This window comes from Callionymus lyra, chromosome 6 (assembly GCF_982586985.1).
Source record: "Callionymus lyra chromosome 6, fCalLyr1.hap1.1, whole genome shotgun sequence".
NCBI classification, from domain to species: domain Eukaryota; kingdom Metazoa; phylum Chordata; class Actinopteri; order Syngnathiformes; family Callionymidae; genus Callionymus; species Callionymus lyra.
The window spans coordinates 25,115,974-25,141,919 of NC_141823.1; the positions used below are offsets into that span (position 1 = coordinate 25,115,974).

Consider the following 25,946-nt stretch of genomic DNA (forward strand, 5'->3'; position numbering starts at 1 on the left):
TCTCAAGGAATTTACCTACAAATACTGTAGAGCGATGCTTTCGTACCAAAATAATAAAACTCAAAACCTGAATTATTGATAGGTAAGTTATGAGCCAAATCAATCAAAATGACCCAACAACATGTAATATTATTATAATTGTATCGCTGCTGGTATCTTCATCACTGCATGTGTGAGAAAGGAATGTAAGGTAAGAGATGTTTTTTTGCGCCTGGAACCGGTTTCTGTAGCAGTTAACGCCACCCTTTGCCCTTGAGGATAAAACTCATGCAAGCTTGCGTTTTGGTGGAAACCTCTGAAGATAATTAACAGCTTGTGGGACTGGAGTGAAGACATAACAGCGACCTAACAGCAACCGTGCTTCAGAAAGGATTTGGACAGACATGTTCTACTTTCCCACTTGTATACAAGTCAAATGTGTGACTTTAAACCACATCTGATTTCTATTCTTTGTTTAAATAAATTGTAAGTCACTTGACAGTTTAATAACATAATAATAATAATACTTAATAACATTAAATTAACAATATTTAAATGTATTCAGCAAAACAAAAACAAAAGGATTGCCATTCACCACTTATTAAATAATAAATAAAAATGAATGGATTGAACACTCGAGTTAAATAAACATAATTACCATACAGCGCTTCAACTTATATTCAAAAGCGACACATCTCTATCTTTATGCAAATAAAAAGTTAAGACCGTTTTCTCAGTGAATCTAAAAGTGCTGCAAGTAAATGTGTAGGATTAAGAGCCACACGTCAGTCAACGCTCCTGATGGTCCCCGCAGCCAATTAACTTGGATTTACATTACAGTCGTGCTATCGACTTGCCTGTAAACAAGGATTAGCATCATAACTGGAGTCTCTCCGTTCATAAGTAGGCTCTGTAGAGGAATTATTTATGTGTACTCTGAAGCCACTCTGAGCTTCTGGAGAATCCAAGAGATCGCGATTAGTTAATGAACCTTCATGAGCCAGTGTCCTCATTTCCAGGACCTACTAGATGGCAATGCTCGCTCTATAATCTTTGGCTTTATGCAAGGGTTTTAATGAAACATCGCTTCAATTTTTAACTGAGGGCGTCACCTACATAGCTCGGAAATGAGGACATGATGGCATCATCAGAGCAACCTTTTCTTCAAAGCCAAACTTTCCTTGGCAAGTTGACACCTAACGGCCCATTAAGATGTTGTACTTGGGTTTAAATATTACTATCAGTGTGCAGTTTTTTTCAGTTAATCACAAATCGTGATACCTGCGCCTCCATGGAGACCAGTCGCTTCTCTTGGTCTTTGAAACCCCCAACTATCTTCAGCAAACTTTGGACCCTGTGACACAAAGACAAACGCACATAAATCAAGCAATATCGTCAAAGTCAGTGTCTATATTTAGTCTCAATGTTAATCACTTTGATGAGGTACTCTTGAGTCGCTCCTCACTGCTCTCCCCGTGCTGTCGTTCCAGTTTTGCTAAGTAGTTCTCTTTCTGCACCGTCTCCCATGTGATCAGCTTCTGGTCAAGTCCCGCCGGTAATTCTCTCTCTAAGAAGATGTACGGAAAAAAATAATTTAACGGACCTCGGATACAACATGTATAGCAGCTAAAAGGCGGGAAGAAATAGCTGAACTAGCATAAAAACATGTTTCTACCGAGATGCTCCTGTTTGGAATCAGGCTGCTTGACAAGGCTCAGCAGGAGTTGGGAAGAGTGGCTGATGATGATGAAAGGTGGTGCCAGTGCTGGGCGGCTGTGATACTCTACAATCAGATTGTATCTCTGGAACTTCCAAAATATGTCAGTGTTGCCCTGCACGACCTGGAAGGTGTAGCTGCAACAAGAAAAATATGTTTTTATTAGGAGATTATGAGTCATTATTTGATTCTAGAATGATTTTTTAGCGGTTTACCTGAACATGGCAATCAGAAGGTTGAGGAGGAGGACATTTGTGACTAGAAGGAAGATGACCAGGAGCAGGATGACCAGCCAGTTGGCGTAGAGATTTGGGCAAGGTGGTCTCAGTCCCATATAGATCTCATCTGAGTCGTTGGTGCAGTTCATCTCAGGCATTCTAGCAGCTTTGTGATACAAAAAAACGATAAACATGACACAAGATATATTATAAACTTATTTTACTTACTATGTTAAAATTTTTAACATAGCTTCCACCAACAAGTCGCAGTTAATTTTGTCCATTGATTCGTGTGTTAAACAGTAGAGGTCTAGTCCAATCAAATCCGGATCTTAAAAAACAGTACTTCAAGTCATAAGACAAGCAAAACAGACCAAAATGTTCCCACTTATACACATGGTTTGTATCTACAGTATATTAGATTTATTTGAATTGGTAGGCGTGGGTAGTGATGTGCTTTTGAAGCTTCAATAAGCAGTGTCTTTGATTTCAGAGCCCACTAGATGGCACTATTTGCTCCATAGCCTATTGCTTTAAACAGCTATTTTATGGAACTTCATATCATTATTAAACCGAGGGCGCCACCTGCTGGTAAAACAAAATAAGACACTGTTTCATGAAGCTTCATCAGCCCATCACTAGGGGTGGAGTCTCCCTTTGCGGACCCCCTGGACAGTCAAATGGCCACACCTACTATTATATGCAGTGTGTATGCAGGGACTGAGAGGAGAGATGGGGGGTCTGCGGGCATCATAGCTTAGATCATGGGTGGGCAAAAAAAGATCCTCAAGGGCCACATTATATACTGTAACTGTTATAAGGGGCCGTCAAGCCAAAAGAAAGAACAAAAAAAAAGGAAATTATTAAATAAGTTTTGGTGTTAATCTGATTGTATATCACTCAGTTTTAATATGTATTTTATTTAAAATTAAAAAAAAAAAAGAATTACATTTTATATATTTCTAAATAAAAAATAAAGTGTATCAAACACATTATGCCATAAAATGCAATAGGTTTTAAGTTTAAAAATAAGTTTTGTAATATTTCATTTAATATAAATTCAATTTTTCAATGTGATAGAAAAGCTTTTTATTCTCTTAAAACTAACATTTTCAAGAAAAGAGAGAGAGAGAAAAAAACAACTAAGATCTTTAACAAGTTACATGTACAGCTGTACTAGTATGAAAATTGTTAGATAGCCATTGGAAACATTTAAAAACAGTTAGTTTTAAAATGTATTATTTTAACCTTACGCGGGCCACATAGATAAGGTTGGACTTTGCCCAGGTCTGGCTTAGATGGTAGAGTTGTTGTAAGTTATCTGTTCAATCGCAGCTCCTGATGAGATTGTGTATGCGAAAAAAAAAAAAAGCATAGAAACATGCTCTATAAGTAGGAGCTATCTGGGTGGGAGCCTGAGAGCGGAGGTAGGGGCCTGAGGGAAGCCTGGAGCATAGGAGCTTGAGTGAGGTGTGGAGGGGCCTGAGAAGAGATGTCTGCAGCCAGACTGTTTTGGACACAAGGCCCTCGGGCCCTCACAGAAAAGTAGTGGAAGGCGCAGCACGGGCGCATGTTAAAAAACATCAACACAATTTATCAGCTACCTTACCGTCTATTTCCTCCAGTGGAATCTGTCCAAAGATGTGCAGGTAGGGTCGATACAGAGCTCTGCGGAACACCCAGTCAATTCTCGGGTCATTAGGGTGCAGGAGCGCCTGAGTGGCCACACCGTAGGCAATCAGCCACACACTCAGGAAGAAGAGGAAGAAGAAGACATCTTTCATCTGAAGAGAAAACAAGAAAATCACCACATGGAGACGACAAATAACATTACAATGTTGGGGGGTCACCATTCTCTCCACAATGATGATCTTTGGGCCTAACTGCTTGTGAATGGCAAATATGTGGATCAGGCGCAGCGTGAAGACCATGAAGTCAATGGCCAGAACGGTTCTCCCGGCCTCGTATGTGTCATCCACCATCCTGTCAAGGTAAAACCCATTGACAAGTGCATCATTTCCTATTACAAACAAACTGTGATTTACCTGCAGGATACCCCTACAACAAAGAGCAGGATGGCCACCACGTCACACTTGTTCCAGTTGTCCTCCACGTAGAGTTTGAACTTCTTCAATATGTTCATCTCTTCATCTGAGAAAAAGCTCTAAAATGGAAAAAGGTTTTTTATTCTAGAGACCCAGGATCCTGGAACAAAACATCGGTTTTGCATGAATCTGTCATCTCTTAATATTTATTTATATTGTGAGACTTTCTCTGAAAATACTCAGCAAGAATACTAAAATACTCGACACACATTTGTTTAGCAAATCAATATTTAAATTATTATTAGAAAACTACTCATTTCAACCCATATTGTGAATTTATATCAAACATGAATGCCCTTTATTTAAATAATTATAATAAGGCAATCTGCAATTTAAAATATTGTTGATGGCAATGAGCTACACGAGGCAGCAGGTGGCAGCGTTTAACACACACACAGCTGAAGTGAGGAGCCTCAGTTCTCACACTCCATGTGTGTAATGAGTTCTCGGACAAAGATGGTAGCCTGTAACCTTATCACACTTCCTAAAATAAATCCTACTCAGTTTTTTAATTCTATTGCTTACACATAGACGGACAGACAATATAAAACAAATTGTAAGGAAAATAAATGAAGCATTAAAATCACATCTTTTTAATAACCTCTGTTTTTCTGTCTGTTACCAAAATGTTTATGAACAGATTTTTGTCAAATCCTTTTTTTTTTTTTCTGGGATCGACATCTGAAATCCTGAATCATGTCTTGCTCTCTGTGGTAACGAAGGAGCTGGTCTTGCTCTTGTCTACAGTGGGTTCTAAAGGATAGTGATGGTCAGATGAAGGTTCATGAAGCAGTGTCATTACTTTCAGAGCCCACTAGATGGTGGTCTCTGAACTATTTTCTTTCCTTTTGAACAACGGTTCTAATGAAAGATCACATCATTTTGAAACTGATGGCGCCCCCTACTGACCTTTGAACAACATGACACTGCTTCATGAAGCTTCATCCGCCCCTAGTAAAGGTGAGTTTTTTCAAATGCTAATGCAATCTCTTATCAGATTGAACTCATTGCTATCAATACCTTTTTTTCAAATGCAAATATAAAAAAAGGACCAATATTTAAAAAATGTACAGCAGCATTTTTTGGGTAAAAATAAAATCCAAATTGATAGAAATAGCTGACAGACAGCTCTAGAAAGAAATAAATAAAAAATGTCTTTCTTGGTGCGAGTGAGACACATAAAAAACACCCACCAATGAATGAATTCTCACAAATGCAACTTTTTTTTATTTATTTTAAATGCTATGTTGGATTTTTTTTTTAATGATAATCTTAACCCACCAGGGCATTTATGCCCCGTGCTGCTGTGCCACAGCTTCATGCTGAGTTAAAAATGACTACCAGGCTTGTTTTCAAACTCTGCTAAGCTAGACAAGCAGACGTAGAGACGGCTGACACAGGACTTTACCACGAGATATGTTAAGTTATCAGAAATCCACGAGCTCTAATGAGGTCTTCCTTTGCTGTACGCCTCAAGCATGTTTTATCCAATTTGTCGCGGTATATTTACATAATCCTGTTAGTAGGTAAACCAAAACCACCCAAAATAGGTCAGGATATCTGCAAAAAAAAACAGTTGGCGAGGTGAGTTTAAGAGCCCCTCAACCTTTATGTAAAATAGGCAATTACGATCTCCAGGTGATCAGAACCTACACTCTCTGGATCAAAACCGCTCTGCAGGATATATTCAGCACCCCCTGAGGTGTCTCACTTTGAAGAGAGTCATCTATCCTCAGGTCATCTCTTTGAAGGCGTCGCTTAGCTTCTGAATATGCTCAGAGCGGTACAGTTCTTTTTTCGGGGTACCTGTGCTCCATTTGTTTTCAGCTGGAGGACGGTCTGAGTCAGCCGAGGGAGAAGAGCAGGAGCACATCTGGGGCTTTTGTGCCCAGGAGAGGTAAAGCTCATTGTGAACACTGAGATAAAAGATAATGCTCACAGACTTAGTTTGCAAGCAGGGAATCAGGGAGAAAAGGTACAAGGCTTGAGAGTTCTTAAGATGCTCCTGAGAAATAAGTCCAATTCAGACGCAGAAGCTTACAATTGTTTTGTCCGAGTACAGATCATTTGAAAGAGCCACTTCATCAGGTGTTTGTGGAAAACCTACTCACCTGACGGATTTCCTCCAGCACAAGGGTGAAAACCCAGAAGTAGAGCATGATTTCAGGGGCGCCGGGGCCAAACGGAGGCGGTCTCCGGAAGTCCAGCAGGAGCACGTAGGTGAACAGGAAAAGGAAGGCGAAGTACATGATCACGTTGCCGAGGAACACGGTGACGGGGGCGCTCCAGAAGCGACGCCAGCGACGGAGCAAGAACCTCCACCACACGGATGCACAACTCTGGACCACCGGACCCCCAGCAGGACTTTCCCTATTTCGACATCGGAACACATTAAATTTTATTTATCTGCAGACACAAGATTTTTACATTTTACTTACTTACTTTCTGATGTTTAAATCAGGTTAGCAAGTATGTTTTAACTAGTGATGCACTGATGAGGCTTCATGAAGCGGTGTCTTTTATCTTCAGAGACCACTAGATGGCACTATCTTCTCTAATGTAATCTTATAACTCAGGGTGCCACCTGCTGGTAAAAAAAACACTGCCTCATGAAGCTTCACGAACCTATCACTAGTTTTACATAAAAGTAAGTTTCCTTGCTTGGTACAGTGTAAGTAAATGTTTCTCCTCCGATGACAAAGTGTTTTGCAAGTTGTTGGAGTATATTTATGTGCATAATAAATAAATAATAAATTATGCATGTGTTGAATGTTATTTGGGTGTATCTCTAACATGATGTGACTCAAAGTGTGTGCCTGCTTCTATATATATATTACATTTATAAAAAAAAATGTAAAGCGAAAGAAGCAAGATCTATCCAGGAGTGAGATTGTGTGCACTAATGTAGATTCACATGCTCTGGGGCTTAAGCTTGATTTGCAGAAGGTTTACTCAGATTGCAGGAACAGGTGTTCTATTTAGAGTTCCACGTGTTTGTTCAGTCTGACTCATTTCAGGAGACAAAAGCACAAAATTGAATGTGCCCAAATTATAATTTTGGTGCGTCATAAACCTCAGCATGTTGGAAGATTCCTGAAGCAGATACCTCTTTTTCAAAACCCGATCCTCCTATAATCTTAAACTCACATCGAACTGAGGGCGCCACCTACTGAGCTCTGAAAAGTAGTGATGGGTTGATGAAGCTTCATGACGCAGTGTCCTTAAGTTCAGATCAAACTAGATGGCTAACTCTGCTCAATGATCTTTTGCTTTGAACAGCTAGTTTATTAAAACTTCAGATCATTTTTTAAATGAGGTCAAAACCTACAGCTCAAAAAAAAGTACACTGCTTCATGAAATGTCATCAACCCATCACTACTGAACCTAGAGTCACTTTATTGACATAACAGCAAAGTGTCATAGACAAAGCTCTTAGAGGACAAGAAAACAAAACAAAATTGAATCCAAAATACAGTTATTTCATCTTTTGTAAGTTACTTCCCACTGAAGCCACACACAGTTACACATACACACACTTTGAACCCATTTATTTTATTTAAAGTAAAGTGAAATCAATTCTATACTTAATATGTTTTTTTCAACAACAACAACATCATGTAGTTACACCATAATCTTTCACTTGTATTTAATCTTGTATTATTTCATTTTATAATTTCATTTAGAAACAAAAATGTATCCCAAAAAACAGACAAATAAAGAAAAGCAAAGTAAAAGAAAACAATCCAGACTTGGTAATAATATTTAAGCCAGTAGAAACTTTTATACGTGATCTGTGACCTCATGAGGGCCGCATTAACTCACTAAGAGGGCCGTATTTGGCCCCCAGGCCGAATTGTTTGGGGAAAAAGCTTATAGACCAAGGACAGCAATGCTTCATGAAGCTTCATCAGCCCATTACTACTGGTAAAATAGTACCAAAATTGCATTTTCACAATAACAAACTTTTCAAAATGTCATTTAAAGGACATAAACCATCACACTCTCGATAAATACATTTTCGTGTTTTGGAATTAGTTCTTCTTATCTGCCATCCTGTTTGTTTTATGTGTTGAACAAATAGACAGATAGATAAACTAGACTGTATTCTGTGGATGAACATTCAAATGATTTCCTTTTTCTGCTTTACAGACAACATTTTATCCTGAAGCTATATTTGCTGTAGATTAAGAGATTATAAGCATTGGAAATAATGGGTTTAATGATGTTTTGTTTTTTTTACAAGTAAAATAACTCGGGGGTGTTATTAAACTTCAAATTCAAGCAACTGTGTACCGTTGTGTATTCACTGTGTTGACGTGTGCTCACTCACAGCGTGTTATCATCTCCATCGTCATCTGTCAGCAGCAGAGCTTTTTCTGTGTCCAGACTGTCGAGCTCCACAAACTGTTCCCTGCCACTGCGGTTATCCAACTCCTCGTCACTTAACAAAGAGTTTCAGGGGTTCAGGCACCTTGTAGTTGCACAACATGTTACACAACTGTGACACTTAAATCACCTGAACTTTATGAGGTTCGTCCAGATGAGAGGAGGACAGAAGAAAGACACGACCAGTTTGGAGATGGCTGTGTCTGTTTTCATGGCTCCCCACCAGATCTTTGTCAGCAGTGCCTGCGTTCGACAACATGTTTTTGTTAGGTGTCCGTCAGCAGACTTTCCTTTCATTCATTTACCTGGAAGCAGCAACAAGCACACAAACACACTGTTTTGTTGCATTCATTTAAAAGTGTTTTATGGAGGAAGGTTTTGACTTAAGGAAAAAAAGTGTTTATTAAAAAAGGACAAATAGTGTATGTGTTTGGTTGAGAATAACATCTTGAGTGTTAATACTTATTGTGAAACTATTTATAATACAATTATGACCTATTATTAATAATATCAACTTGGGATATTGGTGAAAATAGTAATAGTAATAAGTAACAAAGGGACAGGATCCTATAAGTTTGACTTCTACCTACACTATACAGTATATTGTTTGTTTTAAAATGTTTGTTTTAATGTCCGATATTAACAAATCCATTCAATTCAATTCAATTTATCTGAAGACACTTTTCAGTTTAAGACTATAAGTAAGATATTCATTAACATTAGAATGTGATCCTACCACAAGAGGGCACTATTCTTCTTACAATAATTCTACTCAGTCTGTTGAGCTTCAGGTGTTTTTGGTGAATCACTTCTCAATTAATCTCATGTTTACACGTATTCATTTACCGTTCAAGAGCAGCAGCAATTATCTCCTAATGGAAAATGTAATTCTAGGCTGTCACAATGCCATTCCGAGTTTCGCCCAAGGACATGTGTATCCTCGGAATAAGAAATGCGGAAGATGAGTTTTAACTACGCCAGATTAGCAAATGTATCATCAAAAATCGAAATGCATGTGATTATGAGTGACAGAATGGGTTGTGTTCGTGCCAGTCAATACCTGGACTCCGTCGTGTGCAAAGAAAGCCTTGGCGTCGGCCTCAGTGGCCAGGTTGAGGACGGTGGACTTGCTCCAGCAATGTGTTCTTCTCACTAACAATGCATAAGCTCGGTCCTCGCTGTTGGAATAACACTCTCCGAAGACATCTGTCCTGATGCAAATGTCGCGTTGAGATAAACAACATACATCATGTTGTTTTTGGTCTCCTTTTTTTCAGACAGACCTACTTCAGTCTCTAGGAGCCACCTTCTACTCACCAAGGGCAAACTGCTCGTACTTGGCCTCCTTCATGCTTCGCGCTGACTCTGCCTCTGATTCAAGACGTGCCATCTCTTTCAGAATCTTGCAACCCGCCAGCGCTGCAGCAACAGCCTCAGGGCCCTGCAGAATAAATATGGGGATATTGGAGTCGTATAAAAGCAAGTGAACAAACACAGATACGTTTTTTTAAATATGTTGCTTTGTAAATGTATTTGCTGCATCCAGACACAATGACAAATCCATCTCTAACAGCTGCTTGGAAGAGCGCCGTGAAATCAGGAAAATCTCCAGTCTATCCCACTTGAATCAGACCTCTTCTGTCAAATCATCAATGATCATTACACACGACAGCACGCTTTCCATGCGCGAGCTTCACCAGGATATGCAAATGTACATCACAATTATAGGTATAAGCTGCGTACTAGCTGTGATGGAGACCACATCGACTGAGACACTTCAAAGAATCACATTAAACATTCAGCTACAGCCCCGCCAGTGGTCGGAATGGTAATGATTTGCGGCGAGGAATGTACACACTCAATGCAATTACCATAATTTAAAATAATATTTGATATGAGAAACAATAACACAGGGCACATCCGGGTGACCACTTGAGAGACTAATCAGCTCCAATTTTTTCCGGCAAACATATTAAAGTACTCTCAAGTGTTGAGGACTACGAGCTGATGCTGATTGGTGTCATTCCAACTGTATAAACAGGCATATGCTATGGAGTTACTCACTTTCTTCTAAGAAAATAACAAGAGGATGCGAGACGTCGCTGGAATATAATTTAAAGTGGGTGAAAGGATTCAATCTGGCTTGTGAAAACGGTATTTGATTTGTATGACTTTTTAAATTGTAGATGCGACAAGAATCAAGTGTTTTTTTGGAACAGGTTACCTTTTAATGTGACGTGATCGATGAATCTTGTTTTTGGTATTGCCCACTTGACTATTTATCCAATATTGTATTTAAATCGCTTAAAGGGCCAATACGTAGGATTAGAAAAAGGGTTTCTGGCTCCCTCAATGTTGGAAAAGTGTAACTGCAATGATGACAATTCTCGGTTTTGATGTTACCATTTGAAAAAAGCATTTGAAACTCTAGATAAAGAATATTTTTGTGTCAGTTTCTGGTTTTATATTCTTGGTGAATTCAAAAAGTATTTTAGTACTTTATCTGTAAACACTCTCCCTGACCCATTGTACTGTAAAGCAGTTTACTTGTCAAGTGACTGTGAGACGGAATTACTTATGAAGGACTCCAGCCATCCATCATATGCACTCTCGCACTTTCCTTCATCCACAGTAAAACAAAACAGGGGGACATCTTCCTTCCCCCGGCTGTCTAACTGATGCACATTATCATCATCTTTTTTACTGTTATTATAACTGTTGTTATTTTTGTTACCTATATTTTGTTTTTCTGTCAAACTGATGCATATTATCGTCACCATTATTACTGTTTTTATCAATGTTATTATTTCATTACCTATATTTTGTTTTTATATGAAACTGATGCACATTATCGTAATCTTTATAACTGTTATTATCACTGTTATTATTTTCAATACCTCTATTTTCCTTTTCTGTCAAACTGATAAACATTACTATTGTCTTTATAACTGTTATTATCACTGTTATTATTTGTATTACCTTTATTTTGTTATTCTTTTACGTTGTTATATCGCTGCTGAATCGACAGACAAATAAGGCAAACATCTATTTCTTGAATGCTGAAATAATAGTCAAAGAGCGAAGCGTGACTGTTTAAAATCAATCATCAATTTAAAAGAAAAATGTTTTTTTCCACGTCATGATTTGGTTCAACCCAATGTTTGAATTAGTTGTGAAAACTGAAGTCCCCCACCACAGTCAGTCATGAACATTTGTTTATTTATTTCTTTATGGGTTGGTTTTCTCATCCTGGAGGCTTCAAAAAGTAAAGTATGTTATGTGTACATAGCCCAGCTACACAGGGAATGATACAGGGGATACCATGGACCTATTACACACAGGCACATACCATGGCCCAAAAGTAGTTAGCCATCTGCTGTCGGTTTTGCAGGACAGCCCAGAGGAATAGATCCCTCCAAGGATGCTCACATCGCTCCTCGGAATCAGCCAAGTTCTTCTGTTGGTGGAACAGTCTGCCTTTCGCAGGCTTCTCCTAGAAAACAACATAAAACATATATGAACGAGTGTGAAAAATAAAGTTGCAAATACACAGCTGATCTGTAGATTAATCATTCCATCTATTTTCAACCGGAAATGATCCGTGTTAATCATTTGATGTAATCTATGCATTGATGAAATAATCAGCAATTTATCTTCAATCAACGCAATACTTTTATGATCCCATCATTAGATGAAAGCACAAAGAGAACATAGAGGGAGGACAAGTTCAACCACCAACCTTTAGTGTTCATGTACTGTACAGACCGCATGTAGCAGTCAATTAAACACTGACAGTGATTTAAGGCGGTGCTGTGTTCTTTCATTAAAATCATCTACCGTGAAATATTTATTTCAAACTTTTACTGATTTAACCAAGGGTTTGTTCTGTTCTTTTGGCTTCATTCTATCACTCTTTTTATTCCCCTGTTTTCTTTCACAATCCTCTGTTTTTCTATCTTGTGTACCGTATTTGGAATTCACTGTAGCCGGGAGGTTCAGAAACAGACTTACAATTTTCTGATACACATTGTAAAAGAAATGTCCCAAATCCTGAAATAAATGTTCTCATTAAAGTCATTACGAGTTTAATATGTTTGATTTCCTTTCTGTTGGTTTTAATTTGTTTCAGAGACTTTGTAAATTAATTCTGCATTTCCCAGACAATATAGATTTAAAACTAATTCACCCTAACCACTCTTACAAAGGCCATTTTAGCATTAGCCTGCTTGAATTCTCTTTTTTTAAAAACACTTTCAGAACCCTTGTGTGCTGCAGTCAAGTACAAAAAGTGACTAAAACAACGATAAGTAACTGCTCAGAGACATTATAAATTTAGGTATATAATTAAATCATATGAAAGAATGTGCCATCCATGGACAATTTAATTGATTGAAACTCAGATATTTAATAAACATTTGAGTAATGAAGGCTGTGTATCACTTTAATGTTTAGCGAGACAAACAGAGTACACCACTGGGAGTTACATGCATTATTACAAAATGTGCTTCAGTGAAGTCTCAATGATTCACGCGTCTACGTCGGCGGTTTGTTACTCACTGTGGGAATCTTTTGGTAAAAGCCTTTGCAGGATTCATGGAGGAAGTCCTTCAGTACTTTCGCGACCTCATACAGTGTGAATCTCGGCTTGCGGTCGCCCTGCTCGGGCGGGTGGTGACCGGGAGGACCGTGGGTCCGGGAAGCTCCGAGCAGAAGCTGCTTCTCCTCGTACTTTTTCAGCAGGAGGTTGAACAGGAGACTCTTCTCTGACACGGACCAGTACAGCTCCTGCAGGCGGCCGTAGGTGAGGAACTCGCCCAGGTTCACGCCGTTGTCCACAAAGAGTCGCACGAAGTCGGGTTTGTCATTGACCAGCGCGTCCATCATCACCTCCTCCAGGTCGCAGGCCTGCAAAGATCACACACAACTATAACCCTGATGATCGAAATCCCTAAATCCTAACTTGACTCATGAAAGAAATCTTTACTTCATGGGTGTCCGTAAATAACAGATAAAAGTTTGTTTGTCTCTACAGCTGTTTGAATTATTCATTTCATGCTCATGATTATTCCTTTGTCCTTTAGATGTCTAGACACATCGTAACTGGTGCAAAATGGTTTCATATTTACCACAACCTTTATCTGCAAGATAACAATGGTACAACAGCCATCTTCTGTGTTTTAATAAAATACAAAGAAAACACACACTGTTAATCTGCCTGACTTTCTACACTGAGACACACACGAGCAAACACCACTTCCCATTAACACCTTCGCTTCTCGGACGTACGAAAGGAACAATTCATTAATATAAGGATGTTAACAAGACACTCGTAAACTTCAGTGAATCAGTCTCTCGCCTCACTTGAAGTGCACGCCAGTAGATCATTTGATCCTGCACGTGTAAAAACAAGGTGTTTATTGAAAGCTTTGTATAAGGGTGTTCAGAAACCCGTGAAAATACACTAGGAAAGTTGTGGGAAAAAAAACTTTTATGAATCCTATTTTTACTATTCCCCATCTAGGTGTGTGTGTTGGCCTATATGACTTTCAGGGATTTAAGAGCTAAAGCTATAAATCTAAAATGTTCTTGGTTCAAGTGGCTCCATGTATATCATAAAAGTACATTCAGAAATATTGATGTATTTATGAGCTTTTGTAGCTTGATTGTGGAGGAGAAGTACTTTTACAATCCCTCTCTCTCACCATCCATCCATCCCTTCCTCCCTTCCTCCCTTCCTCCTTGACCCCTTCTTCCATCTATACACCGTACTATCCATCCATTCATCCTTTCCTCCCTCACTACCTTCCTCCATCCATTCATCCATCTATCACCAATCCATTACATCTCTTTCTTCCTTCCTTTCTTCCCTCCCTCCTTTCCTTCCATTCATCACACCCTCTCTCCATAGTAAGTGAGTTTTATTTTTAAACTGCCTTTCACGGACCAGGATGCTTAACAACAAACCAATACCGACCAATCCATCCAGCCATTTCATCCATCCATCTTCTAGAAATGTAAAGCTAATCTTAAAAACAGGTATAAAAAAGAAGAAAATACAAATAGAATACTAACGTTGTTTGGGTTCCATGATGTTATTTATGTTGTTTCACAATCAAAACTAAATTCATTTGGTCAATAAAAGTTTCTTCCATGTCATATATGACATACTTCAAATATAGAACTATGTTACAATATTCACACAAAACCATATCATATAACACCATCTTTAAGCAAACCAACTGGTAATCACATGACGTCATTAATGATGAGTCATATGGTATGGTAGAACAGAAAGGTCTGAACACATGCTGAGGAGAAACAGGGGACATGTTGATTGAAGGATGTGAAAATGGATGAAGAGGGTGAAGTAGGAAGAGAAGCAGTGGTGTTGATGGATGTGGTAAAAAGAAAACATGAAGAGGACAGGTGTGACTGGAGAGGCTAATCATGAGGTTATGTGGAGAAGGCCGACAGGCTGCTGCAACTCCATCTGGGAAATGCAGAGAGAAATAATGATGTTTGTATATGTGCTAACCTTCCATTCAACATCTCCATTAAAGATGTCACTCTTGGCAATGTCCACTCTGTTCCAGGCCACTGCGAGCTTCAGTTCATCAAGGAAGTCTTGGGCCTCCTGGCTTTGGCTCTTGCACGCTATCATGCAGCGGACATGTGAAGAACATGAACACTTGAATGAGCAGGTTTAAAAGCAGTCAATAGTCTCACCAGCACTCAAACCTTTAATCATTCATTGTAACACACTACGAAGCAAACTGTACCTTTGACAAGAGCTTTAAGTATGACAGTGTCAAGCTCAGAGCTTTCCTGTTCTGGGTCGTGAACCGTGAGGAGATGACCATGATCCAGAATCCTTTGGATCTATGAGAAGAAATAGGAAAATGAATAATAACATCAGAATAATACATCCATGAGCAGCTTAGGGAAGATGGAACAAATGACTTCTACGGCTTTAAAAACCATATTTACAGTATGGTTAAAAATACATTTAAACCATAGTTTCACTATCTGCATACATTTTGCCGGTAAAAACTGTGGCTTAGTAACAGACTGGCAACGTCACAGATACCATGACTTGTACATTCTATAGCTATAACCCGATCAAGAGATTTCATGGAATTCAATCATTTTTTATTGTCTTGGTAATAAATGAAGAATTAGAAACGAAAATACCTTAAAGAAATGTTGTCTCTGAGGTACTAAATTCATTTTGCTGCAAAAAGTTTGAAAAAAAAAAGGAAATGGCTAATGTACATCATGAAGGTATTGTTGTCCAAAATAAGTAAACCACAACGTGATAAGCATTTCTAAAGATTTTGAAGAAAATGTCACAACTTTTGTGAAAAAAGGACCTAGTTTAGAGTTTCCAACTTAGTTTTACACTGTTTTAACATATAAATAACAGAAAGATTCATGCTTTTTAAAAACGGTCAAGTTAAATCAATTGTTAATATATTTTTAATAAAGCTGAAAAATATATTCTCATCACACAGAACCGCTGCGTGATGGGATTAATGATGTAAAACATAATGCAATTATGTTGCAGGCTGATTATCGTTTACTCATCTGTGAAACTTTCCAATGTGTGGATAAGAAAATTAATTAAATAACGGAGATACGGGAAATGGAGATGGTGGATAAAGTGAACGCACGATTGCTGATCCGAACATTGATTAATACTGAATACCTGGTTTAAATACATTTGCACCTTCTCACCTAGGAGGGAAGTGGTGTAAATTAGTTTGACATTCGCAGCATCTAAAGATCCGCAGATAGCATCCAGTTCAACGCAATCTGCTGCTGTTACTCTTTCCAGCATCGCTGTAGTCGGAGCTTCTTAATATATCAAGGCCCTGCAGCAGTTGTGGTAAACAAAGGAAAGGAGCAAGTTCCCTTCATCAGTTATGATCAAACCAGGCTGCCTCGGGCTCCTGCTGGTATCCTCGCGATAATTGGGGTCATACTATTTTGGGGTTGGATGTTTAGTCTATCATAGCAATTAATGTAAGTAATTTGTTTCGTTTTTAAACTCCACCCCTCCACTGTCATTTGCTTTATAGTATTTTAACTGCCCTTTGTATGAACCTGTGAGCAGTTGGATTATGATATCAGAACTTTCTTTTAGCATTTAGGCAGGACTGGTCGTACAGTGCGTCTCTTTGGTATGTTTAGGCAGAGTTTTAAAACCCCTTGTCATAGAAATGTCTTTGTTTTCTTGTATTTTTGTTAGATTAGATTAGATTAGACTTTATTAATCTCTCTGGAGATCTCCTTCGAGAAATGTGCTTTCCATTTCACAGCAGAGAATAGTTTCATAAAAACAAGAACAAGAAAAAAGAGCAAATAAGGGAACAAAGTGCAAAATAAAGAATATAAAATAACAAAAGAAAAGGATACAAAGGACCTTGAATAAAGTAGTTAAACAACTCAGAGTGAACATTAGAGTTAGAAAGTAATACGCACCTGTTGTTTTTTTTTCGGCAATATAATTAGTTTTCTCAGAAAACAACCTTTTTTTTAGTATAATTTATATAATTTACCTTGAATTAATTAAATGTATGACTTTGAACGCTCTAATTAGTTATGGTGAGTTGTATGGTTTGTGCATTAAATGTGATAATACATCATTACATAAATATTATTTTCAAAGAACAACCATATCTTAAATCTCTAGCTATTATAATAACAATCATCTTAACTAACTTCAGTAACTTTGTCTGGACGACCCGCCCGAAAAGGGGAAGTCATGTGACCACCAAACTGATTTAGAGTAGTGCGTCGGAGAAAGGGTTTTCATATGAACTACTGAGATTAGATAAAAAGATGATACATTTACAAACTGACAAAAAAGCCATTTTCTCTATTTAAGAACAAACATTAGATGTTGTCCATTTAATAGTGTTAGTGAAATCAATAACATTGCTGTTACACTTTTTTACACATATACGGACGCCAATATCTTCTATTTTGTGTATCGTCAATTTAATGTTTGCATACATTAAACTGGTCTGTAGTGAACAACGGGTTACCAACCCCCCGTGTAGACTCTATCTGCTGCTACTACAGCAATCAAGCATTTTCTTGACTGGTTTCTACTTGGATGTGTAAGCGAATCACGTATGGATTCATTGTCAGCACATTTAAGACACACACAAATCCACAGAGAGTGTGTGGATACGTAATGATTTGTATCATTATGCTCATTATGTTCTGCAAACAAAAGGTCTTGTGTGATATAAAGAATGTGAATATATTCATTCATTCTCGCTAATGTTTTTAAGTAGGGCATCATTTATTATTTGGAAGTAATAAGACCTAAGCCTCTCAGAATTTTCCTCAATGTGCCCCATTTTTTATGCCAATAATAAAGCCTCTGTGTGTCTGTGTGGCTTTGTGTGTGTGTGTCTGTGTCTCTTTGCTCTCACAAGCTTGACCCAGTTGCTGATGTCGCTGCTGTGGTGTGCACTGGGAAAGGTGTCCAGCAGCTGCTCGTGAACAGAGTCAGTATCCCAGCAACCTCTGTTCAACAGTGCGACAAGGATATCCGCAACTCCTCCGGATCCGGCCAAAATCAACCAAGGCGTTGAATTCCCGATCCCTTTAAACATCCTCTGTGGGGAAAGTATCAGACTCAGATGAATCATTTCCAGATCGACGCGATCACAGATATTGAGACTGTTTAGCCCATCGTCCATTAACTCATCAATTATTCCGTGTTTCATGTTATTTCATTTGTGCCAATCAAACATTTGGCAACAGGATTATTTTGAAAAAACTGAAAGAAAAAGAAAAGGAAATAATTTGTTTTTCTCTGTCTTGTTTTGGATGCTGCATCACAAAGTGGCACAAAGATTTGACTCAAAGCCCAATTCTCAAGTCTGAGCTGCTTTGGAAAAGCTCAAATAACGAGCCAATATGAGTGTGACTTCAAAAGATTTTTTTTTTCTTCTTCAAGCTTTGTATTTAAATCCCGTCACATTTTGAGCCAGCATAATCTTGTAAAACCAACCTTGAGGATCTTAGGTTCTCCATGGACCAACAGACACAGGACAGGAATCTCAAAACTTCCTGCTCCTTCATGAGACAAAGCAGAATTTGATGTTGGAAGCAAAGACACACTTAGATGCTTCACTTATTTATATAAAAGAAAAACTTTACTCTGTCCGCGGAACATTTCTATGAACACTTGTCAATTCTGTTTCAAAGCAAATGAACATTGACATCGGAATCAAACCTAAAGGATGATAAGTTGTGTCAATGTGCTTAGAATGTGGTGATAAAATTGTCGGGAACAACACGAAGCCCAGAGAGAAAATGCAAACTCAACACATAGAGGCTTCACTGGGAATTGAGCGCAGAACCTATTTATTATGAGGTGACAGCACTAACCACACCAGTGCACTGTGCTACACGAGTTAAATTACTTCCACTTGGTTACTTGAAATGATTGAAGAACATAATCGTTTAGATATAACAATTGTTAAAATAATCTTTAAACTTTATTAGTAAAAAACATTCAAATGTTTTAGTCAAGTGCTGTGTTTCATGATCTTTTATTTTATTTTTTTTATCCTCACTCTCTGCTCCTTCTGTGTCTTACTTAAGAGATAATGACATCCGTCTGGAACTGATCAGCAACGAACTCCAGCTGCAAACTACAAAAGCTTCATTGTTCAAGTACGTGGTGTCAGATCGACCCTTTTCATGTGCTGGCAATGATGAACCCCCTTAATATACGTGTATTTTTTATCCTGGTTCTTTTCTAGTGTCACTCTGTGATTCTGATCCACAGTACATTTTGTCAGCTGCTTCTTTATTATTGTCCTTGTTAGAATACATCTGTATTGACCCCACGGTTTTCTCTGTTAACCTTTCTGTTTTCTACCCGTGTGTTTAATTATGTTTTGTACTGATTTCTGATGCTTTTTACTTTAAGATTTCCCCCTTATGTTTTTTTAAGTTTGGTTATCATGTGCTCCCTTTTGCTATTTGTGTGTCATTACACTATTAATTGATAACCACGTTCGAGTCTTGGACTCCACTAGCTAAGATCTGGGTTTTGTTCTCCTGTCAGATTTTCAAAGAGAGAACAATTTTCATTAAAAAAAACTTTTTTTCACAATTCATTAACAAGTGCATGGCATAATTGGACAAATTGATTTCAAAACTGAAGGTCACAGCAGTGGCGTTCAGCGTGTTCATGTTCAAGTATGAGTGTGATGGAATTGAAAACGTTTTTATTTATAAGCATAACTAACTCAATAAGATATTCAAAATGGTTAAAATAGAATTTTGTTTCATCTCGATGATTGGTATATTTTGAAGGTTTACTCACTTTTTACTACTAGCAAAAAAAGGTCTGACTTAATAAAAATACAATATTCAATCAAGTCAGTAAAATATGTGACTATTATGTGACTGTTAAAGGCAGTACATATAATGTATATACTGTTGGTGGGAAGAAAAGTCAGACCTTTGAAAACTCATCAGTGCGACTAATATAACTACATGGCGGTTTTTTCAATTTCTATACGGGCTATTGCATAAATGATTCTCAGCTAAGAATTGGTCGATAATTGCTGGTTTGATTGATTTTAAACCGTTGTTTATGTTGGTTGCATCATTACCTCCATGGCCAGTGCGCTGAAGAGAGATGTGTTTGAGAAGCTTCACCCTCATTTCACTGGTGGCTCCTGGTCTGTTGGGGTCTTCCTCTACCAGCACGAAGTGAGAGTGGTGGCTGTCCAGAGAATACACTGACCCATGGGGCAGATCCTGAGGCTTGTAGACAGCTGGCGCATCCACCTACAGCAGTTAATTACGAGGGAAAGCACAAGCCATGTAGAGCAGAGAAGCTTCATCATCTTCACGTAGATTCTGCTGACTGCAGTTTATTATAGAATATTTCTGTGTTTAAACCTTGGCCGCCAGCAGTGCCTCTCTGTTGTGGATCATATTCCAGGGTGCGATGCCAATGGCCACAACACGAACTTTTGAAGAGGTGCTTGCCAAGGAGTGATCTCGTACAGCCTTGCCCAAATGCTTTGTGATGCCAAAGCGAAAGCCATTTGTCAGGATCCACGCCCCTAGTGGATGGAAAAACACTTGAGTCTTTTTTTTTCGTATCACAGTGTGAGAAATTAAAAGATTGTCGTTTAGAATCCATTCATCTCGTGTAGGTGCGAGAGCAGGTTTTTCATTACTGATCAGAGATAGAGACTTATCGATGTGTAAATGTCAATAATGCCATCTTAATCTCTAATTCACTTTCATTACCCATTATAAATTTAAAGCTAATTCTAATGCACTTCTAATCAATATTTTCTCACCTTGGCAAAATGTGAGCCCTGAACAGCTGACAGTGGATTTACTGATTATTATGTGGGAACAGACGACCACACTGTGCTTATTCATATAAGGAAGGTAAATACTATTCACCCTGGACATTTCTACGAAATCACTCACAGGATGAAAATTATTTTTTAAAACCTTCACATTATCTAAGGCACAAATACACAATCGTTACTAAGGTGTCAATTTAACTCAGAAATATAGCTTTCAACTAGCTAAGGATGCATGTATACCATTTATTATTAAGATGCAGGTGAAGAAAAAAAATCACTTATTTTCTTCAGTTTCTACAGTTTCCCTGTCTAATGAATATATCCATATCAGTAATTATCTCCAGCTGCAAACTACAAAAACATGCTTGTTCCAGTACGTGGTGTCAGATCTACCCTTTCATGTGCCGACAACCTTGACAACCCTTTATATTCTTGTATTTCTCATCCTGCTGCTTATAACTTATTGAATTGCTGGATCTGTTTTTCCTTAATCAACTATAGTCTTACTTCAACTGTATAGTGACTTGAGATAACTTTGTTATGAAAAGACACTTTAAATAAAATTGAATTGAATTGAATTGAATTGAATGAGTTTTTTCTAGTGTTACTCTGTGATCATGATTTTCATCCGCAGTATGTTTTGTGTTTTGCTCCACTAATGTCATTGTTGATGTCACTCCAGAGAGGTGATAACTTTGTTATTATCAAAACATGTCAAAATGGCATGGTCAAAACAACAAAAAAAATTGGAAATTTGGTTAGGAATTTAAAATGAAATCTTAGGTGATAATTCTGTTGGACTTTGTGGACATTGAGACCACGGGGCTGTCCGAGATGCTAACACCGAAGCGAGTGCTAACTGGAGGTACCTGCTGGACCAACTCAAAGCTGAACTTAAAGCATTTAAGGTAGACTTACTGAGGGATTTACAAACTCAAAAGGCAAGAATAACGGAGGCAGAACAGCGGAAAACGGGAGTCAGATTGCACTGCAGTGAAGGAGACCCTCCTGGCGATGGTTAAAGAAAATGTAAAGATGCAGGAGAAAATAGATCTGATCTTGAGAGCCGCTCCCAAAGACATAACCTTCAGTTCTAGGGAGTACCAGAAGACAGAGAGGGGAAGTCAGTGACGGAATTTGTCAAAGAATTACAGCGGTTTGTAAAAGGCACCCCTTTTTGTCACTTGTTGAGCTTGTTTTTCTTGGTGTCGTCTTGACCTTTTAGCATATATTTTAGTGTTGTTTTGATTGTTTAAGCGCTTTGTGACCCTGGTCTGAGAAAAGTGCTCTACAAATATAAATTACAAATACAATTAAATATACATCTCAGTAGTGAAATCATTTTTTTGGTCCAACCGAAACATTTTTATGTGTGTATAAATTTGGGCACCCTAAAGAAATAATTCCATTAATGTTAAGTAGAGCCTGTAGATGCCTCCTATGGCCACAGACAAGTCCCTGAAGTCTGGCAGGTGGTATTTTGGATCATTCCTCCATACCAAACAGTTCAAATCAATCCATACATTTTCACTGTTTGTTGAGGTCTGGGGACTGGGATGGCCATTCCAGAAGAGTGTACTTGTGCTTCTGCTTGAATTCCTATGTGGATTTTTAAACAGTGCTTAGGATCATTGCCCTGCTGTAAAATGCAACCCCTGACGTAGCTTCAACTTTGTGACCGATTCTTAAACATTCTTGTCAAGAATCTGCTAATACTGAGAGTCTCTGTGCTAGCCACACAACCTCATAACATGATGGACCCTCCACCAAATATCACAGTAGACCATTAGTTCTTCTAATGGAATTTGTTCTCCCATGCATACCTCCTCTTGTTCTGACCAAATATCTCTCTCTTGGTCTCATCTGACCATAGTGTTCTTTTTCTAAAATGCTTCTGGCTTGTCCAGATGCACTTTTGCATATCTCATGCAACTCTTCTTGTGGCGAACACTCAAGGAAGGCTTTTTGTGCATCACCCGTCCAATAAGCTTTTCCTGGTGCAAAGTAGGCTGGATTGTGGATCGATAAATGACTACACCATCAGTAGCCAGACCAGATGTTCTTGTAGTTCTCTGGAGGCGTCTTCTTTGGCTTGTCTGTGACCCTTCTAACCGTCCTTCGCCTGTTCCTTCACAAGGACTGTTACTGTGGCCTTTTATTTCTGCACTATATTTCTGACCGTGTTTTTTAGGTCATTGGAAATTGTTTAGATGCCCCCATGTTGCCACTCTCTAAAAAGGAACCTAGGACAAGCACAGCCAGCAATTACCTCTGTTATTGTAATTGAAGGTCTCACAAGCTATTCAAAGCAATTTGGTGCCGCAACCTGTCAGCGATAAATCCCCACGGATCTTGAAGTGAAAGTGATTAAAAGGGTGCACAAACTTTTGCGCATACCATTTTTTACATAAAACTATATAATTTTTGTCAGGAAAACACTCAAATGTCTTCATCTCTATAGGAAATCAAATCGTGTTGCTGTGATCTTTTATAAAGTTAGAGCAAATTGTCAATAAATCTAACCCAACTTTTGCATAACTTTTGTATTTAAAAAAAAACAACTTGCACTTCCTAACTGTTTAAATCCAGCAGGCTCACAGAGGGCTGACTCCGAAGCCGGCAGCAACTGCGCCGCACAGATAAATTATTATTAACTTCCTACAGTTTCATGTGAAGGAGTTGATCCTGTAGAAATCATGGCAAAAGAAAACAATTGAATAGGAAAGCAAAAGGCTGTTCTTTGACCACGATTATGCAGCACATGTAGTAGAGAAAAGGAAAGTATACGGGGCAATCAAAGTGGTGCTGCAAGAGAGAGGAATCAAATACCACACGCCCTACACCAAAATAAAGACCTTCTGGGATTCAGGACTACACAACTGCAACAGCGCGGAGGAGGCGGCCCAAGCTTTCAACGAACGTGGAATCCAGGTGACCATTACGAAGAGGACCCGCCCCCTAATTGCAGCGACTGGGTGACTTGTTGCCATGGCGATCAGGCGAGAGAGAGGCAGCTCACCGTGCACAAGAGAAGCTGAATGAGTTCAGACATGACATCCGAAATGAACAATGACAGAGTTGATGAGATGAGTGAAAAAGGGTCAATTGACAGTTCTAGTTCAAAGTTTAAAATGTAAATTAAAACTTAGGTACCTAATGTTGGACAATTTTAGAATAGGATTAGAGGTTTTTCTGTTTTCTTTTTTATTTTACTAGGGAGGGAAACGACAGCTCTGGAGCTCATTCTCCTCCTCCCTTCAACAGGGAACACAAGAATTGGGCTTTTACACCCAACCCTTTCGAAGTCAGAGTGTTATTTTGTTTTCTTTTTCGATCCGTGTGTTTTTGCATTTTTGTTGGGGATTGCATTTTAGGGACATGCGTACACATGACAGAATCTATTAAAAGTCTTTTAATGTAAACGGTTAAACAATCGTATAAAAAGACAAAGGATAAGGTCAAAATTGAAATAAGAAAAAACGTATCCCATTTTCCTACAAAGAAAATGCATTTGTCAAAATCAGAACACGAGAAATTGAAGAAGTTCGGATTTAAAAATACATACTATAGTTCATTTGAACATGGATGTAAGAGAGGAGTTACAATACAAATACATACATCTTTGAAGTTTGTCTTATCCAAAGAAATAAGTGATGAAGGAGGGAGATACATAATAGTAAAAATAGGAAAACTAAATAAATAAAAATGTGACTTGTGTTTATGCTCAGTGCTAAGGTTTTTTTAAGGAGTTATTTGACAATATAATATCATAAAATGGATGGGATACTTTTCTGCGGAGGAGACTTTAATGTGGTATTTAATAGTAAATTATATAAATCCAACAATAGGAAAAACAACAATCACCTGACAAATCAAATCAAGGTAAGAACAACAACACAAAAACACCCAGGATTCCGCTCCACTTCCGATGATTCAAGTGTCGGAACAACATACAAAGACAATTAAATTCAGAATTAGAAAAAAAAAGTATTTAAAAAAGTCATGTTATGAGATGGGGCCGTGAGGAACTAGACTTTAGGTAAAAAGACTTAAAAGTGGATCGATCTGTTCATAATAAAAAAATACTCACACTTAACCAGGTTACTTTTGATCCAGAAGGAATAGAAACTCAATTTAAAAATGATTATGAAAACTTTCACAAACAACCACCTTCTGCAGACTCAAGTCAAACAAGAACTTTTCCTTGACTAAACATGCATCGGCAAAAAGAAAAATGATCTTCTAATGGCACCAAAAATGGAAATAGAGAGAGCAGGTAGTGACGGTTTACCGTATAAATGGTATAATATATTCAGTGAACAGTTGATTCCACTACTACACACATGCTCTAATTATGGTGTGATCCCTCCATCTTGGAGCGAAGCTATCATTTTAGTCCAATTATAGGCCGATATCATGGTTAAACATTATATAAACTAGATTATAAACTCTACTCTCTATTATAGCATAAAGATATGAAACATTCATGAAGGACATAATTGATGACGATCAGACGGGATCTATTAAAGGACTTCAAACTCACGACAATATTTGGAGGACTTTGCATGTAATTGATCATGTAGATCGTGATAACACTTCACCCGTCCTAATAAGCTTTGATGCAGAAAAAGCGTTTGATAATATGAATTGGCCATTCTTGCATCTTGTGCTAGAGAAATTTGTACAATCTATAAGATCCCTCTATCAAAAACCGACTGCCAGAATAAGAATAAATGGTATCTTTGTCCGTTCCATGCATATCTTTATCCAACTACATTACATTCGAGAGATCCACTCGACACGGTTGCTGCCTCTCACCACCTCTTTTTGCCATCTGTATCAAACCACTGGCCAAAGAAATCCAACAAAATGAAGAACTAAAGGGTATAGAAATCAAAAATGAAAAACAAATCATTGGACTTTTTTGCAGATGATTATTTGCAAGACCTAGAATGTCATGAATCCTGTACAGTGTTTTATTTTGCTTTTTGTAACCTTTCAGCATGAGTCGGGTGCACGGCGGTATTTGATTTGTGGTGGTCCATTCCCTCTTCTTAAGGAGTTCCAAAGCGGGAAGAGATCACCAGCTGATGGCGTCTCCTCAAAAGGTTTTGCTTCACTCTGATCGCTACCCAAGACTTGAACTTTGAAATTTCTGATACTGTTATAGTACGTTTTT

At 38.2% G+C, this 25,946-nt stretch overlaps 1 protein-coding gene across 1 annotated transcript in view; it reads right to left on the minus strand.

Annotated features, from left to right (window-relative positions):
• The window catches only part of trpm5 (transient receptor potential cation channel, subfamily M, member 5), a 29,286-nt gene that overhangs the window by 942 nt on the left and 2,398 nt on the right, over positions 1–25,946 (minus strand). The window contains exons 3-22 of the mRNA XM_087793244.1: positions 20,343–20,509; positions 20,051–20,228; positions 18,433–18,497; positions 17,849–18,034; positions 15,185–15,284; positions 14,941–15,059; positions 12,963–13,310; positions 11,755–11,898; positions 9,723–9,846; positions 9,466–9,611; positions 8,536–8,648; positions 8,350–8,460; positions 6,131–6,389; positions 3,960–4,078; positions 3,765–3,897; positions 3,524–3,698; positions 1,912–2,080; positions 1,655–1,833; positions 1,414–1,546; positions 1,261–1,333 (exon numbers count right to left, since the gene is read on the minus strand). Of these exons, the coding sequence (XP_087649370.1) occupies positions 1,261–1,333; positions 1,414–1,546; positions 1,655–1,833; positions 1,912–2,080; positions 3,524–3,698; positions 3,765–3,897; positions 3,960–4,078; positions 6,131–6,389; positions 8,350–8,460; positions 8,536–8,648; positions 9,466–9,611; positions 9,723–9,846; positions 11,755–11,898; positions 12,963–13,310; positions 14,941–15,059; positions 15,185–15,284; positions 17,849–18,034; positions 18,433–18,497; positions 20,051–20,228; positions 20,343–20,509 (3,041 nt within the window). The remainder of the gene's footprint in view (positions 1–1,260; positions 1,334–1,413; positions 1,547–1,654; positions 1,834–1,911; positions 2,081–3,523; positions 3,699–3,764; positions 3,898–3,959; positions 4,079–6,130; positions 6,390–8,349; positions 8,461–8,535; positions 8,649–9,465; positions 9,612–9,722; positions 9,847–11,754; positions 11,899–12,962; positions 13,311–14,940; positions 15,060–15,184; positions 15,285–17,848; positions 18,035–18,432; positions 18,498–20,050; positions 20,229–20,342; positions 20,510–25,946) is intronic.